Source organism: Lutjanus erythropterus, chromosome 3 (genome assembly GCF_056507025.1).
Source record: "Lutjanus erythropterus isolate fLutEry1 chromosome 3, fLutEry1.hap2, whole genome shotgun sequence".
NCBI lineage: Eukaryota > Metazoa > Chordata > Actinopteri > Lutjaniformes > Lutjanidae > Lutjanus > Lutjanus erythropterus.
In genome coordinates, this window is record NC_139319.1 from 42,757,538 (window position 1) to 42,774,670 (window position 17,133).

Here is a 17,133-nt window from a genome sequence, read left to right on the forward strand (position 1 = left end):
AGCAGCAACCAGAATAGACACCCGAATTTCATTTCAACAAATTAAGAAAACGTTACAGGATAAAATCCGTCAGGAGTCAAATTCATCAAAATGCGGCAGAGGAAGGAAAACATTTTTCATGACGTTTTTTTCGAGTAGGGGAGAGTTGGGCATCTTGTCACATGGCTACACAGCAAATTGAGAAGAGTTATATTTCTGGTGTTGGTGAAATCTAAGCAAAAGCAGAGTTAATTCTACTCTGAATAGAGTCAAATCCCTTATATGTAACTCTAAGTTGACAAATAGTTGGAGTCAAAACAGAGTGTCAAAACTAAGTGTCTTCAAATCAAATCTGTAAGTGTCATTGTAGCAACATTAACTCTGAACTATTTCACTCTGAACTCCAAACGTGGATGTGACACTTCAGGTGTTAATTTTAGCCCGCCCCCACAGTGCCACACAGCGACAGGAGTGACATAGGCCTACAGACTGAGGAGCCTCTCGTCAAGCTGCAGGCTGTACGTTTCACCGTGGTTTTAAGGCGACATTGTTCGGTAAGTAAGTAAATTGAGCTACTTTACGTTCAAGTTAGGTTTTGATATTTATATTACCCCTCTGGCAGCTGGTCTGTCTTCAACGGTGAGTCACCGTTCACGATAAAGTTAGGACGCCATATTTGCTGCGCTAAGCAGTAATGATTTTACTTCGTCATTCGGTTCGCTAAAACTTCTAATTTAATGGTAAAGACTATATCTGCTATGATAAAAAGTTTTAGACCGTATTTTGTTGTAGCAAAGCAAGCAAACGTTGATAAAGCAGTGTGTCGGTTGTGGGCTGTAAGCATTACGTTAGTGTTAACATTAAGTTAGCTAAAGACGTAACGTTACTATGTCGGATACGCAGCCCGATATTCTGTATGGTGACTTAAAACAGTGAGTGAACGTTCGGTGTAATGGAAGCCTTGTATTTATTCATTAAAAAATCTTAGCATCAATCGACACAAACGCGGGACAGATAGCAGGCACTGTCGCGTCTGTCTTGCTCATCGATGTTGTTTAGGCTCAAGACGCTGACGATGATAAGGTAAAACTGACCGCACCGATACAGCACGTTGTCTTTTTGGTGTGGCAAACGAAAATATAAACTTTTTATTCAAGCAATGCCGGTAAATTAACGTGTGTAGTTGGCATCTGCCACACTAAACTCCAGTGTTTCAGTGGTATTTTGCTGAAGATTCAAGTGCCTTCAACGTTCACTTATTGTTCAGTGTTTGTATTTTGTATTTAATATGGTGTTGATATAATGACTGTTTTCTTTAGTCTGTGTCTTTTTTAGTTTATAATGAGTTAGTTTTATTGTGGTATCTAAAATTTTAGGTGTTCTCTGACATAAAAATAATGAGCACTTTTCTGTATGCTAAGTTCTCTTTAGAAACACAAGATGCATTAATATCTTCTCCTGACATTTTTTGGGGTAAGCTACTTAAATTTACAAATTTACTATTAATTACTTTGTTTTAATTACATTTGGCCAGAAAAATTGTACAGAAAGCTAACCTCTCATTAATTTTTAAAATGCATTTAGAAAATGCTGGCAAAGGTGGAATATGGAGGAGTCCAAAAATACATTAAAGTTCCACAAACTGAAGAAAACTTCGATTTCTTCCAGTTTATTCAAGAAGGTTTGTATCATGTGTATTTTAATAAAAAAAAATAGCTAAAATAACTCAATTTACAAGTAAATGGTTGATATGATAGCCTAATTTTTTTATCTACAATCTTTTTGATTTCTCCTAGTAACAGACAAATTTAGTCTGCAGGCTCAGCTTCTCACTGAAGGTGTGTTCGCCTTGACTGATACATCGGATACCGAGGTTGACGCAGACATATTTGATGAGCTCATAAAGTCAGGGGTCCGAAACTTCAAGGTTGGATACCGCCACTGCCCAGTAACAGGTAAGGCTATTAAATAAATATCTGGAGGTATTTACTCAGTCTTGGTCTGATATGTATGCATCAGTATTTCTCCTAATATTCACCTTCTTCTTACTTCGTCACAAAATTATTTTTAGGGAATAGTTTTAAATAAGTTAGCACACCAGTTTGATGTGTGTTCCATGACGTTGATGGCTTAAACTATTATTTATTTAATGTGGTAATTAACTTAGATTAAAAATCATTTTTAAAAAAGTTGTTTCCACTAATTGGTATATGTCTGTATGTATGTTTTTTCATTCATCTTTTGACCAATCTTTAGATCTTGACATTCATTTGGTGGAAGATGAATCACAGTCATCGGTATTGCCAGACCCCTCAGCATCATCAGCTTCATTGCCAGACCCCTCAGCATCACCAGCTTCTTCTGTTTCATCTGATTCGACTATAATCCTCCCATCCACAAATAACCGGAAGAGAGGCAAGACGGAGCTAGATCGCAATGAAGCAAGACAGGTAAACTTAGAAACTGTCTACAAATGTATCAGTTTAGCAGCATGTGGACTGTTATCATGCAACTCATACCAGTTTCTTGTAGTACGTCAAACTAACATAAATCGGACAAAACTTACTGTCCAAAATCAATGTAATTTGCTGAAATGTGAAGTTAATGTTTATTTTTGCAGAAGATTGATACTGTTCTGAGGTCCAATCCAAAGGGTGAAGAAATCTTCAAAGAGTATGACAAAACTAAGACGCTGTCAGATGCAACACGTAGACAGATGATCAACATTCTAGTTGCAGAAATGACAGAATCATATGGGTAAGAAATCACTTCAAATGACTAAGATAAACACATTAATTAGACACAAATGTAATAAATATTTTGTTTCAAAAGGAGGATTCCACCCACAAGTGTGCGGACCAGTTATGCACTGGGGATTGTGACCCTTTTTCCATATCTCCAAGATCCATACTCAAAGAATGGATATGTAAGTTTTAATGTGTTTTTGAAATCCAAAAACTGTTGTTTAGTACTTATGTCATTAGTCCATATTTCTGCCTTATATTTGTAATGGCTGTGATTGTGTTTTGGGGCGTGTGTGTATGTGTATGTGTATATGTATGTACGTGTATGTGCATGCATGTGTGAGCAGGAACATTACTATGATCCTGAGGCAAATTCTGGCTATCTTGCTTGGCGACTCAAGACAGTCCAGCGCAACACCCATGATGGCTGCCGCGGGCATTCAAGGTGCAATCTCCAGGACAGCCCAACAGTCCAACGAGAATCGCTGTTGATTGGTGAACAGCTCCTGGGTGAGGAGTGCAGAGAGGCCCTCTCTATAATCAGACACTCAACAGATAAATCTGTGGTCAAAGAGAAGATGAGAGCCACCTTTGAATACAGACAGAAGCTGGTTCATGACCAGGATGCAGCATCCTCAGTCTTGGATCTGTTCCCTCGTTTCCTTGACATACCTGGATTGGTAAGGAATATCTATAGATTATTTGAAAGCATTACAATTATTTGAAAGCTCAGTTCTTCTATATGCAAGTAACCTGCATATGGATGTTTTGTCTCGGTTTAAAGATTGACCAGGATTTTTCCATGATGTTTGGGGACGAAGTATCTGGAAAGTTTCTTGCAAAATGGCCTTCGTATTTCAAGCCCAAAGTCATTGCAGAAAGCCAGAGTCTTCCCTCCAGCCATTATGTTGAAGAGCTGCGGGAAGCTTTTGACCCTGAGATGGAGAATGACTACGGTAAATATATAGACAGTTTACCTGTATCCAAAATATACTCAGTTGCTTGTTTTAATAGTTCCAATATGCAACAGTAAAATAACTTTAAATTAGCAGTCTTGAAATATGGTCATTTGAATATTGACTGCAGCTTCAAAAATACTTAGTTCAACTGACAGCTATTTAAAACAGTTTGAACTTAATAATTTCAGCTTTATTAATGGAATGTCACAGGACTATTGTTTTAAGTTAAATGGCAGCTATATTAAGAAATAAGTAATAATTCATTTTCCCCTTCTGTCTTAAATACAATTTTTGTCTCCAAGGCTGGGATAGTGATATATCAGCTCTCTTGTTGCTGTTGCACCTCCTGCCCCCTACATCAAGAGGCCATAAGAAAGCAGCCAAGATTAGCTCAGCACAGGCAGCCGACCATCTTCTAAGATTTGTTAAGGTATGTACCATCATCTTTTTGTAGTACCAAAATCAGAATTATTGTGTGCTGCAGTTGTATGTAAAAAGTGTGAGATACAGGTTGAAAAACTAAGGAGGAATTTGCTTATCTTGTATGTTTGCTAAGTATACTGTATATATGCATTTGTGTCATCCTAACTACAGCAAGGAGCCAGCCTCACTACATTCCTGGAGAAAGTTGATGCTCGACAGCCCCTCCTCCTCTGCATCGGTGAGAAAAAGAAGAAGATTGAAAAGTTCTTCATCGTTGTGGACCAGAAGGCTCTCCCATGCAACGCTCTGACATCAGTGGCTGCCTTTGATGGGCTATTCAAAGCTCATTATGTTTTCAGCCTGTCTTACGATGAGGCACTTTCCAGTTTCTACACTTTCATTCAAACCACAATCTACAACATTGATGTTGGAAACGCAAAGGAAAGCCCACGAGTCAAGGAACTGAGAGCACGACTGCTTCGAGAGCATTAAAATGCCACCATTGCACAAAGGTCAGAGCATTGTCAACAAAACTCCTCACTGAGTATGTTCATGTGTTTTGTTTGTAAAATGCACCACAAAAATTGTTCACTTCTTTGCCAACATTTAAAGTTTCAACACGGTTTATATCCAGCGAAAAACCTACGTTTAAAGTGTGGAGAGCAAGGATGTCCTTCGACTTTTTGTACATATAATGGCTTCAGAAAGCACCTTAACACTGTACATAGTTTTTCCTGTGATGAACAGGTTGATACTAACCAGGAAGCAGACATGCAAAGACATTTTGAGGTTGACTTTACAAGTGATCAGCCATCAACTTCTGCATCTATGTTGCAGGTTCCCCCTGTTATAACACAGAACTCGCTTGATGGAATGTGCGGTTCTCTTGTTGCACACTTACAAACTTCTGGTCTTTCTGAAAGCATGGTCCAAACAATAGTTTGTTCAATGGAGGAAGTTGTCAATGATGTTCAAAGTCAAGCACGAGAAGCAGTTCTCCAAATGTTTTCCCCTGAAACTAAGGAGTCAGAAATGTATAAGAAAATAGAGCACAGTTTAAATCAATTAGATAATCCCTTTTCAACATTTAACACAGGGACAAAGAGACAAAAATATTATGATGAAAAATGGGAAATAGTTGAGCCAAAGGAATTTGTCCTTGGTGTGAGATTGGATACACAAAGAGACAGAACTACCGGTGTCTATAGTCAGGTTCCTGTTACAGATAAGTACATGTATGTACCAATTTTAGGTACACTAAAGTCCATTTTCAAAAACAGTGAGATTAGAGAGTGCTTCTTGCAAGAGAAACACAGTAAAACAGGGATATACAAAGACATTAATGATGGGTCATATTTCCAAAACCATCCTCTGTTCTCACAACACAGGTATGCTCTACAAATTTTGCTCTACTACGATGATTTTGAAACAGCTAACCCATTAGGTTCTAAAAAAGGTATCCACAAACTTGGATGTATTTATTTTACTTTAAAAAACCTCTCACCGAAATTGAACTCCATGCTAATGAATGTACATCTTGCAGCTCTTTTCTACACAGAGGATTTAAAGACATATGGTTTTGATGAAATACTAAAGCCTCTAATTGATGATTTGAAAATTTTAGAAACAAAAGGAATCCAGCTTCCGTTTATTGATGAACCATTGTTTGGCTCTGTAATTCAAGTCACAGGAGATAATCTTGCGTTAAATAGCTTGTTAGGTTTTGTTGAAAGTTTTAGTGCAACACACTGGTGTAGGTTCTGTCTAACAAATAAAGAAGAAATCCAGTCTGTATTTACTGAGAATAATCCTGGAATTGTTCTGCGTTCCAAAGAGCTTTATACTGAACATTGTAATACACTAAGTGAAGATCCTACTCTACCTTCCATTTATGGTGTTAAAAAATCTTGTGTGCTCAATTCATTACAGTATTTTCATAGTACTGACAATTATGCAGTTGATATAATGCATGATTTGTTAGAGGGTATCGTACAGTATGAGCTGAAGCTGTTTTTTCAGTACCTGATTAAAAATGGTTACACCTCTATGAACACACTGTTAGACAGGATACAGAGTTTTAATTATGGTTACTTAGAACGTAAAAACAAACCAAGTAGGTTAAAAATAGATGATAACAGCAAGCACTTGGGTTTAAATGCAATTCAGTCATTGTGCATTCTCCGCAATACTCCACTTATCTTTGGTGATATAGTTGAAAGGGACAATAATCACTGGAACTTGGTGCTTCTTTTGTTACAGATTGTTAATATAATCTTCTCCCCTATTCTGACTGATGGCATGGTATGTTACCTAAAACATTTGATCTCTGACCACCATAACATGTTCAAAACCTTGTTCCCTGATAAAAAAATGATTCCCAAACACCACCTAATGATCCACTATCCAAGATGCATTAAAAAAATTGGCCCTCTTATCCATGTGTGGTGTATGCGATTTGAAGCAAAACACAATTTTTTTAAAAAGTCTGTAAAAAATTTCAAAAATCTTACAAAATCTCTGGTAAAGCAACACCAGCGTCAACTGGCTTTTTACTATGAAAATTATTATTTTAAGAGATTTGAGTTTGGTCCTTTAAAAATAAAAACAATTGATAGCTTGAAAGGTGGGGAATTACTGTGTCAGACATTACATTTAGACACATGTTCAGATATTTCAACTACATGTTGGGTCAGAAATTATGGTACTGAGTATCAGATTGATCTATTTATATGCACTGGAACATCCCATGACCTACCTGTGTTCAAGAAAATATGCAATATCATAATACATGAACAGCGTGCTTTCATAATAGGTTGTACTGTTGAGACACTGTACTTTGATGAACATTTTCATGCATATTGCATAGAGGAGAAAAATAATGAAAATTCTCTTATTTGCATTGACCAACTCACCTATTTTAAACCCTTTGACAAGCAATATTCTAATGACAGTGAAAGAGCATACATTGTTCCCTATTGTCACATGTTTTAAAGTGTTTTTAAGTGTTAATTTGTGGTGCATGTTTTAAATAAATGAGTTTCAAGGAAACATGATGTCATTATTTTTAGCAAACCTTATTTTCCAAGGATTTTTTTTTGTAATTCAAAAGAGCTAATTTTACACCTTACAGTGTTAAAATGACTGTAACACTTGTGTAGTTAACCCACAATCCTGAAAGAGAGTTAATGTCTAACACTACATAAAAGTGTTGAGATAAAATTACACTGGTTAGTGTTAAGAAGTGTTAAATTTTAACTCCGAAAAGAGTCAATAATTACACTAAATTAGTGTTAAGGTACTAACTCTCCAAAAAGTGTTAAATTAACTCTTTGTGGTGTGGACCCATATAGACACTTCAAAAGTGTTGAAATCAAATCTGAGAGTGTTAATTTGAGTATGCTGATTTTGCTGTGTACGTTGACACAAGTTATATCTCCAAAACCACCGTTGACAAGTCATTTTTCTCTTGACGTGCAATAAATGTGATCTGAGGTGAGAACAATTTTCAGAATTTTCAATCACCTAGAAAAAAAATAAATAAATAAACGAACTAAAATGTAATATTTATGTAATAAACCTTTTATAAATCAGTGCAGTCAATTATATTGTTTTTATACAGTATAGTGCAGAGTAAGTGTGTATTTTGATACCTAAATTCAAGTCATATATTAAAGTTACTTTGTGATATAGCGAGCAACAACACATGTAACTCTGAGGCAAGTTGTCTCAGTGACTTTGCTGCAAATGGTTACATGTCACATTTTTCCCCAGTCTGCAGATCTGACCACAGCCCTGAAGAAACTGACTCTGTTAGCTGCTACAGTTGATTATTATTAGTTTTAATCATATTCACTTACTGAAAATATCAGTGAGTTTAAGTCACATTTTAGTCTCTTGTTTTTGATGATTTAGTTGTTTTGGTGGTTTTTGTTCAAAACTGTTTATTCTTCATCCTTAAAACTAAAGTTCTTTCATACATGTGGATCTTAAATCAGCAAACTTCCTCTCATTGTTACATCTATCACCAGCTCATGTTTCAACCCACCCCAGCGGTGGGGCAGGTTGTAAGAATGGACCTGCTCATATGTCACATTAACACACATAATCTGTGATTGTGTAGGAGACGTCCAATAGAGTTTTATATGTAGTAGACACATCTGAGCGCTGTGCATCAAAGCTTGAGAGATCGAGCAACAACAACCACTGACTGACTGATGGTCAAACAAAAGGTGTCACTAACAACCCCGGTCTCCCCTATTATGTACAAATACATGCATCGGTGATGACAGGATGCTTCATTACTTCTGGGGGAGCGTTAGAGGGTCTCTCTATTCCTGCACATGCGCAGTCTGGAGCACAAGTCAGCCAATCCTGTGTGAGTAACAGCCCACTACTCTTCACCTCATGCACATACATATAGAGCCTCTTGATCGCTCTCAAGTCACTCGTTTGACCAGTTTGGTTGGAAGCGAAAATGCCTGAACCAGCGAAAGCACCGAAGAAGGGCTCAAAGAAAGCCGTCTCTAAAGCCACCAAGAGCGGCAAGAAGAGGAAGAGGACCAGGAAGGAGAGCTACGCCATCTACGTGTACAAGGTTCTGAAGCAGGTCCACCCCGACACCGGCATCTCCTCCAAGGCCATGGGCATCATGAACTCGTTTGTGAGCGACATCTTTGAGCGCATCGCCGGTGAGGCCTCCCGTCTGGCTCACTACAACAAGCGCTCCACCATCACCTCCAGGGAGATCCAGACCGCCGTCCGCCTGCTGCTGCCCGGTGAGCTGGCCAAGCACGCCGTGTCTGAGGGAACAAAGGCTGTGACCAAGTACACCAGCTCCAAGTAAACCCGCTACACTCACTCACTCACTCCAACAACACAAAGGTCCTTTTCAGGACCACACAACACTTCAACTGAGAGCGGAGCTCCTCATTCTTTCGTGTCTTCATCACATGTTGGATTTCACTTTGAACGAATTGAGTTTGATGGATTTAACGATTATTATGTTAGTTTGTGGTCTCTTGGGAAGGTTACTTTCTAATGAAACTTTCCAATAAAACCCTGACTCACATCATCACGATAATCACTTTTTAACACAGTGAAAATAATGATGATGACAGAAAATTATTTTTTTTTGATGGCAAATGTAATATAATGTAATGTCATATTAATATGTCAATCTCAAAGTTGCAATGCTTTAAAAAAAAAAAAAAAAAGATTAAAGAAAATATAATACGTGTTATTATTATTATTATATTTTATGTTATTGAAGTGAAATTAGTTGAAATGATCTTGTCTACAGGAACACTGAAAAAAATAAATTACAAACTATATATGATTTAAAGTTATTTTTTAATTAATTATCTTTCGTGTCTTCATTACGTTTTATCTAAATGGTTTATGACGTTTTTAACGATTTTTTTTTTTTTACAATTTGTAGTTTCTAGAGTTTCGAAAGATTACAACATTACAACGTCAGTTGACCAAATAAATCCCATTGGCTCTGGCTCACAACATTTCTTCACTTCATCACAACAGATTTTTACCCACCATTAATTTCCACATCATAATCACGATTTCACACAGTGAAAATTGGTTGGCTCGCAATAAAATCCTGAAAACCCCATATTGTTCATTTATTTGTTGTTTTATGTGAATATATACGATATAAAAATAATGTAAGTGTTTTTCAAGATTTTTTCAATGAAATTTAAATGTAATTTATACAATAAATTCATTTCAAATTATGTCTTCTGCTACAAAGTCTACATGAACACTGAATTTTTATTAAATTCAGATTTTGTGGTGGTACTTTGGGCAAAGGAAGAATGCCCCAACTTTATACATTAAATAACATTATGCATTAACGTTTTCAAAATCTGAAACACTGTGACGATGTAAGTAATAATAGTTACAACAGTTTATCCAGCTGAGTCCTGGATTCTGTGTATAACAGTATAATACCCACTTTGTTCATTGATTAATCTTAATTATCTAATGTGGTACTTTTCTCGCAAATTGAAATTCTTTGTTCGTTTAATGTGAATATATAAAGTATAATAATAATTATTATTATTAATAATAATAATAATCTAACTAGAAATATTGTATATCAACATCCATATCCAACATCTTTTTTTTAAATCACCTTTTTACCAAAGTCTGACTAAATGAATTCAGATTTTGAGATGGTACAAAGGAGTTTACTGCCCCATACCAGATTTATTACTACACACTATATTGTGTGTGTGTGTGTGTGTGTGTGTGTATGTGTGTGTATGTGTGTATGTATATATATATATATATATATATATATATATATATACACATATATATACATATATATACACATACACACACTTTTTTTTCAAACTTTAACATCGTTTGTTTTAAAAAATCTGAGATAACATTAAATAAAATATTCTTTGACATGAGAATGTATTAATTAGTGTATAAAAACACTTTGATACGAGTACAGATGAAGGACTTGAGCTCTTGACAGAGTGAGTGTGTGGTCCTTAAAAGGACCTTTGGTTTTTTTTCTCTAAAGACACAGAATGAGCGCTTTAACCTCCGAAGCCGTACAGAGTGCGTCCCTGTCTCTTCAGAGCATACACCACATCCATGGCGGTCACCGTCTTTCTCTTGGCGTGCTCGGTGTAGGTGACAGCATCACGGATGACGTTCTCCAGGAAGACCTTCAACACACCGCGGGTCTCCTCGTAGATCAGACCGGAGATGCGCTTCACTCCACCACGGCGAGCCAGACGGCGGATAGCGGGCTTGGTGATTCCCTGGATGTTATCACGGAGAACTTTACGGTGACGCTTAGCGCCTCCTTTACCCAGTCCTTTTCCTCCCTTTCCTCTGCCAGACATTTCGTTCGCTTTTTCTTTCACAGACTGAATCGAGTCTGCTGCTTGAGGACAGACAGTCTGTATTTCTAGACTTTCTGAGGACCTGATAGAGAGCAGATGGAGGGAGTTTCACTGGGCGGTGACTCAGTGGTCATTCCTACATTTTTAACAGCTGAAAGTGAAAATTGTTCCTTTTGATTTTCTTGATTAGAAAATTATTACATTTTAAAAGAGAATATTGTCCAGATGAAGTGACAGTGACACTGATACTGACTGTGGTTTTACTTCATTTTTACTGATAATCTACAGTTACCTACAATAAGCAGCTTAAATATTATTCATAGTAAAATCAGACTTAGTGAAGTTCTTTAAAATACTACAATCATCATTCAGTGTTTCATGATTTAACATTTAATTCCACACACAGCAGTTATAAATGATCCACACAGGTGGTGATATACTGACATTAATAAACATTTAGAAGTTAAAACTTCTTCACTCAAAAAAGACAAAAAACAAACAACAAAGAAAAGGAAAACAGCAAGAAAATACATCAAGCCAAAATTCAAGTTTATAAAAAGCCATCACAGCTCCTGAACAAAATGTAAATATCCCATCAAGTATTAATCATTATTATTTTTAAAAAGATGTGATAAATGAATATGATCATTACATTTAGATTAAAGTCCACTGAAAAAATCAAGACAGGAGATTAAAAAAGAAACAATAAAAAAGAGAAAGAAAGAAGAGAAGATTTTAAAGAGCTTATTACCTTTCTTCTATTTCATGGCTCCAAAACAAAGTTTTCACATATTCAAAACACTTTTTAGGATGATTAAATGATTAAGAAGTGAGAGGGTTTAAAGACAAAGAAACAGCCACCTATCAACAGCCTGCATTTATGAATCTTTTTACTTTGAAATCCTGATCTGTACCTGCATTAGATTTGTTCTTCTGTACATTTCTTGCACAGAAAAATATACAAGTCGTTGTAAAGAATTTCACTGTAAAATAACAGTAAAATACTGGCAGCAGGGATGCCAGTATTTTACTGTTATTTTACAATGCACCTACTGTAATTTATTTTGACAGTATAGTACTGTATTTTGAATTACAGTATATTACCATAGGATAACAGTGTGTGGTGTGGTAATTGTACAGTGCATGTACTGTTATTTATTTTAACAGTATACTACTGTATTTTGGATTACAGTACATGACAGTAGGATAACTGTGTTATGGTAATTTTACAGTATACACCAGTTTATTCACAAAGGATATTAAATCTGCTATTTTGCATTTAATTTCTATAAATCCCCACAAATTAAAAAAGTAGCTTATAACATCATACAGGGCTTTTGAAATTCTGGACTGAACAGCAAGTCAATCTGGACCCATGTCCATCCATACCTCATGTTTATCATGACAGCAGGTAACATCCACGAGTCCTACTATTAACACGCAAGACATGACTTTTCTTGTATTTTACTTAAATTGTGTACCTTCTTGTGCTTGTGCTTCTACCTTAAGCCTATCACAAACGCATCCACCACTATTCGCCTGTCTGTGCCAACTGAAGAAAAGTAGCAAGTGAAGCTAGCGGAGGAGACGGAGGAGAGTAACACAGAGTGAACAATGCAACGACCACTCACTCTGATGCTGTTTTCAAGAATCAAGAACTGACAGAGTACAGAGCGCTCACACTAATGCCGTTTCCCGGAATAATCATAAGTGAACTGATTTAATGTTGATTAAATGTTATTGCCAATCATTCCTGAACTCTGAACTTGAATAAAAACCAGATCAGACCTTTAAGTAGCAAGTTTGAGAACCCCAGGTATAAAACACAAGAGAATATATATTCCATAGCATTGCTGTACTTTAATACAAACCCTCAGCAGACTTTGTAATACTAATAACATTTAGAACATTTGTATTACAAAAAGAAAAGGTATTCCATTACCTATTTGGAAGAAACTGTACATAATAATAAAATCCTTAATGACAGGCTTTACTAATAAGCATAACTTCAGACACTGAATTAAAATAGCATCAAGAGCAGTGAAACACTGAATTAAAATAGCATCAAGAGCAGTGAAACAGAACAGTCTAGCTTGTAAACAAGTCTTTTGCACATGTAGATGTGAACAATAACAGTGAAAGTGGAGAAAGAGAAGAGAAGGAGAAAGACAGAGTGAACAGTGAGAGTACTTGACTGCAGCATTTGGCTGGTATCCTCAATCACCGATGACTAGTGCCTGTAAAACAAACAGACAAACAAAAATTTAGCAACACAACGTCACTGGTAAAATATAAAAATGTGAAATGAAGAACAGTTCTACCTCACTCAGCAGTTGGTTTGCAAAACAAGGTAGACAGAGCTAACAGACTTCAATTTGCTGTATGAAGGTGAAGCGGCCTGGCCTACTGTTTTTTTTCTACAAGCACGAAATCACACAGGCAACACTGTTTGGATCCTCAGGTTGAGTGAGGTCCAAAATTACTGTTTATCACCACAGGTGCCACCACAAAGAATGGAATGCAGATCTTCGAGATAGTTACCTGTACTGTCTATTTTTTAGCTGGCTTCAGTTGAGTCAAAGGATACCCTGATGTTACCTTATTTACAGAACTATGTCATGAAAGGCTGAAAATCTGATGTACTGTTAATAGGCTGGCCTATATTTGTAAGAACTTTTAAATGAAATTAAATGAGTAAGTGATAAGATGCTAACACACCTTACAAAGGTCAGAAACAACACCAGATTGCTAACGTTAGCTAACTGAGTTCAAGCTTGCTAAGTTACAGAGCTTGCTTTGCCAATTTTAGCAGCCTGACCAGGTGAAGCAGACTAATGAAATAGGCTATTATTTATAATGTCAACTGTTTAATAATCATGCAGACAAAACAATACTGGACACTGACAGTTTTTGGAGATAAAAATAACTTTACCTCTTTGGCTGAAGTCTACTGCTTGGAATGATGAAGAAGCTGTGCTGTCCAAAGTCAGGTTCAGGAATATCCTATCACATCTTGTCCCTCAAAAATGACTTGAGTAATGTGAAAAGTTTGATTAATAATTAAGTGGTGTCATCAAAACAGAAACATGAGTCCACAATTATCAGTAAGATGCTGATGGATAGTGACAAGACTTGTGAAGGAATGTGGTGCCACCGCTTGACAGAAAATACTGTTAAATTACTGTTTGTTATTCTTAACCAAGCATGAACTGTTAATTTACATGTGGGGATGAATATTTAACAGTATTTTACATTTTTTTAAAAATACAGTAAGATACTGTTGTAAATTCACCGTAAATTTACAGAAATTTGTTACAGTGTGTGCTTCATGTGACCATCTAAAAGTTGTTTACTTTGTAAAATCAAACATGGTCACACTTAATATTTTATGAGTTTATTTGTGAGCAACTTCTTCAAAGTTTGACCATATCTGAACAAGTTTCCAGTCAGATTATTTTTTACATCATATTCACAACTTTATTGATAATGATAGATATGATGCATGGTGGGTAAATTCATTGAAAAAAAAATATACAGACAGTTGTGATAAAGTGATCAGGAATATCACTGACATTATTTCAAAATAAATGTTTGTGCAATATGGTGAGATTGGGAGGAAGATGGGGTTAATTTGTTGAAATAGAATTCGTAAAAAAAACAAACAAAAATCACAGAGACTATCATTAATTCTGTTTACAATTAAATACATGAAGATATCACATGAAGTGGTTATTAGACTGTTATACACTGAATTGATAAACTCAGCTGAATAAACACACAATTATGACATATTATAACTTTAATATTATTATTGTTGCTATTATTTGTTTTGTTTAATTTAATTTAATATCGAATAGTAAAGTATATGTGGTGTGGGACAAGTTTTTCTTTTATTCTCCTCTGCCACAAGTACCACCATAGAACCTGAATTTATTTATTCTGTGTTCATGTTTAAATGACTTCAATTAATTCCGTTGTATTTCGTTGCAGTAACATTAGAGATATTATACTTTCTTTAATGAATTGGTCATACGAGTTAGTAAAAAGATAGTGAGTTAAAGGTTTTATTGAAATGACATTTATTTGTTCAACAAAAGTTGCAAGTTGTCATGAAGACACGAAAGAATGAGGAGCTCCGCTCTCAGTTGAAGTGTTGTGTGGTCCTGAAAAGGACCTTTGTGTTGTTGGAGTGAGTGAGTGAGTGTAGCGGGTTTACTTGGAGCTGGTGTACTTGGTCACAGCCTTTGTTCCCTCAGACACGGCGTGCTTGGCCAGCTCACCGGGCAGCAGCAGGCGGACGGCGGTCTGGATCTCCCTGGAGGTGATGGTGGAGCGCTTGTTGTAGTGAGCCAGACGGGAGGCCTCACCGGCGATGCGCTCAAAGATGTCGCTCACAAACGAGTTCATGATGCCCATGGCCTTGGAGGAGATGCCGGTGTCGGGGTGGACCTGCTTCAGAACCTTGTACACGTAGATGGCGTAGCTCTCCTTCCTGGTCCTCTTCCTCTTCTTGCCGCTCTTGGTGGCTTTAGAGACGGCTTTCTTTGAGCCCTTCTTCGGTGCTTTCGCTGGTTCAGGCATTTTCGCTTCCAACCAAACTGGTCAAACGAGTGACTTGAGAGCGATCAAGAGGCTCTATATGTATGTGCATGAGGTGAAGAGTAGTGGGCTGTTACTCACACAGGATTGGCTGACTTGTGCTCCAGACTGCGCATGTGCCAGAACAGAGAGGCCCTCTAAAGCCCCCGAGAAGTAAAGAAGCATCCTGTCATCACCGATGCATGTATTTGTACATAATAGGGGAGACCGGGGTTGTTAGTGACACTTTTTGTTTGACCATCAGTAAGTCAGTGGTTGTTGTTGCTCGATCTCTCAAGCTTTGATGCACAGCGCTCAGATGTGTCTACTACATATAAAACTCTATTGGACGTCTCCTACACAATCACAGATTATGTGTGTTAATGTGACATATGAGCAGGTCCATTCTTACAACCTGCCCCACCGCTGGGGTGGGTTGAAACATGAGCTGGTGATAGATGTAACAATGAGAGGTAGTTTGCTGATTTAAGATCCACATGTATGAAAGAACTTTAGTTTTAAGGATGAAGAATAAACAGTTTTGAACAAAAAGCACCAAAACAACTAAATCATCAAAAACAAGAGACTAAAATGTGACTTAAACTCACTAACACTTTCAGTAAGTGAATATGATTAAAACTAATAATAATCAACTGTAGCAGCTAACAGAGTCAGTTTCTTCAGGGCTGTGGTCAGATCTGCAGACTGGGGAAAATTGTGACATGTAACCATTTGCAGCAAAGTCACTGAGACAACTTGCCTCAGAGTCACATGTGTTGTTGCTCGTTATATCACAAAGTAACTTTAATATATGACTTGAATTTAAGTATCAAAATACACACTTACTCTGCACTATACTGTATAAAAACAATATAATTGACTGCACTGATTTATGAAAGGTTTATTACATAAATATTTCATTTTAGTTCGTTTATTTTTTATTTTTCTTTTCTAGGTGATTGAAAACTCCTAAAATTGTTCTCACCTCAGATCACATTTATTGCACGTCAAGAGAAAAATGACTTGTCAACGGTGGTTTTGGAGATATAACTTGTGTCAACGTAGTCATGTGACAAGAAGCCCAACTCTCCCCTACTTGAAAAAAACGTCATGAAAAATGTTTTCCTTCCTCTGCCGCATTTTGATGAATTTGACTCCTGACGGATTTTATCCTGTTAATCCAACGTTTTCTTAATTTGTTGAAAGGAAATTCGGGTGTCTATTCTGGTTGCTGCTAAAATGCACCGAGTTCTTTTCCTTGTTAGTTATTTTTTGTGTAGTTGTAGAAGTGTTTTTGAAAGAGTCGACAGCTGTTTGTCTGAAGGTCTACATGTTGTTTATTCTTCCTCTGTATTTCTCCAGGCAGATTTATAGTGAATTTGACTCATTGTTGATTTTCTTCTGATCTTCTTCTGTGACTATTGGATGTTGAAAACATCCAGAAAAGTCATTAAAGCAAACTAATCATCTGTTTCTGGAATAATATTTCAGCGAGTGTATTCATATTAGAAAGTGCGGGGAAGAGACAGCAGGACGTTTTCTCTGGTGAACTTTGAGTGCGTCATGACGGAGAAA

At 36.6% G+C, this 17,133-nt stretch overlaps 4 protein-coding genes and 1 long non-coding RNA gene across 5 annotated transcripts; 3 read left to right on the forward strand and 2 right to left on the reverse strand.

Annotated features, from left to right (window-relative positions):
* Positions 1 to 1,566: 1,566 nt before the first annotated feature.
* LOC146330815 (uncharacterized) lies at positions 1,567 to 5,249 on the forward strand. The gene is made up of 9 exons (XM_084714337.1): positions 1,567 to 1,660; positions 1,776 to 1,934; positions 2,236 to 2,429; positions 2,600 to 2,736; positions 2,812 to 2,905; positions 3,071 to 3,403; positions 3,508 to 3,679; positions 3,985 to 4,112; positions 4,277 to 5,249. Exons 1-9 carry the CDS (start codon positions 1,567 to 1,569, stop codon positions 4,595 to 4,597), a joined length of 1,632 nt encoding a protein of 543 aa, XP_084570463.1. The 3' UTR covers positions 4,598 to 5,249.
* Positions 5,250 to 5,355: 106 nt separating this feature from the next.
* LOC146330816 (uncharacterized) lies at positions 5,356 to 7,153 on the forward strand. Its single transcript, XR_014769734.1, has 2 exons — positions 5,356 to 5,493; positions 5,790 to 7,153. It is a non-coding gene; the product is annotated as an uncharacterized LOC146330816 (long non-coding RNA).
* Positions 7,154 to 8,540: 1,387 nt separating this feature from the next.
* LOC146330817 (histone H2B 3-like) lies at positions 8,541 to 9,004 on the forward strand. Its single transcript, XM_084714343.1, has one exon. The coding sequence runs from the start codon at positions 8,580 to 8,582 to the stop codon at positions 8,946 to 8,948; it is 369 nt and encodes a 122-aa protein (XP_084570469.1). The 5' UTR covers positions 8,541 to 8,579; the 3' UTR covers positions 8,949 to 9,004.
* Positions 9,005 to 10,612: 1,608 nt separating this feature from the next.
* Positions 10,613 to 11,568, reverse strand: LOC146330818 (histone H4). Its single transcript, XM_084714344.1, has one exon. It carries the CDS (start codon positions 10,978 to 10,980, stop codon positions 10,669 to 10,671), a length of 312 nt encoding a protein of 103 aa, XP_084570470.1. The 5' UTR covers positions 10,981 to 11,568; the 3' UTR covers positions 10,613 to 10,668.
* A 3,568-nt stretch (positions 11,569 to 15,136) lies between these two features.
* LOC146330819 (histone H2B 3-like) lies at positions 15,137 to 15,601 on the reverse strand. Its single transcript, XM_084714350.1, has one exon. The coding sequence runs from the start codon at positions 15,559 to 15,561 to the stop codon at positions 15,193 to 15,195; it is 369 nt and encodes a 122-aa protein (XP_084570476.1). The 5' UTR covers positions 15,562 to 15,601; the 3' UTR covers positions 15,137 to 15,192.
* Between the last annotated feature and the right edge of the window lie 1,532 nt (positions 15,602 to 17,133).

Bases quoted from the DNA above. Each gene is read 5' to 3' on its own strand.
- LOC146330815 (XM_084714337.1), top strand. From the start codon at position 1,567: ATGCTGGCAAAGGTGGAATATGGAGGAGTCCAAAAATACATTAAAGTT. The intron at 3,404-3,507 runs GTAAGGAATATC...CTCGGTTTAAAG, and splicing joins TCCTTGACATACCTGGATTG to ATTGACCAGGATTTTTCCAT. The intron at 3,680-3,984 runs GTAAATATATAG...TTTGTCTCCAAG, and splicing joins TGAGATGGAGAATGACTACG to GCTGGGATAGTGATATATCA.
- LOC146330817 (XM_084714343.1), top strand. From the start codon at position 8,580: ATGCCTGAACCAGCGAAAGCACCGAAGAAGGGCTCAAAGAAAGCCGTC.
- LOC146330818 (XM_084714344.1), bottom strand. From the start codon at position 10,980: ATGTCTGGCAGAGGAAAGGGAGGAAAAGGACTGGGTAAAGGAGGCGCT.
- LOC146330819 (XM_084714350.1), bottom strand. From the start codon at position 15,561: ATGCCTGAACCAGCGAAAGCACCGAAGAAGGGCTCAAAGAAAGCCGTC.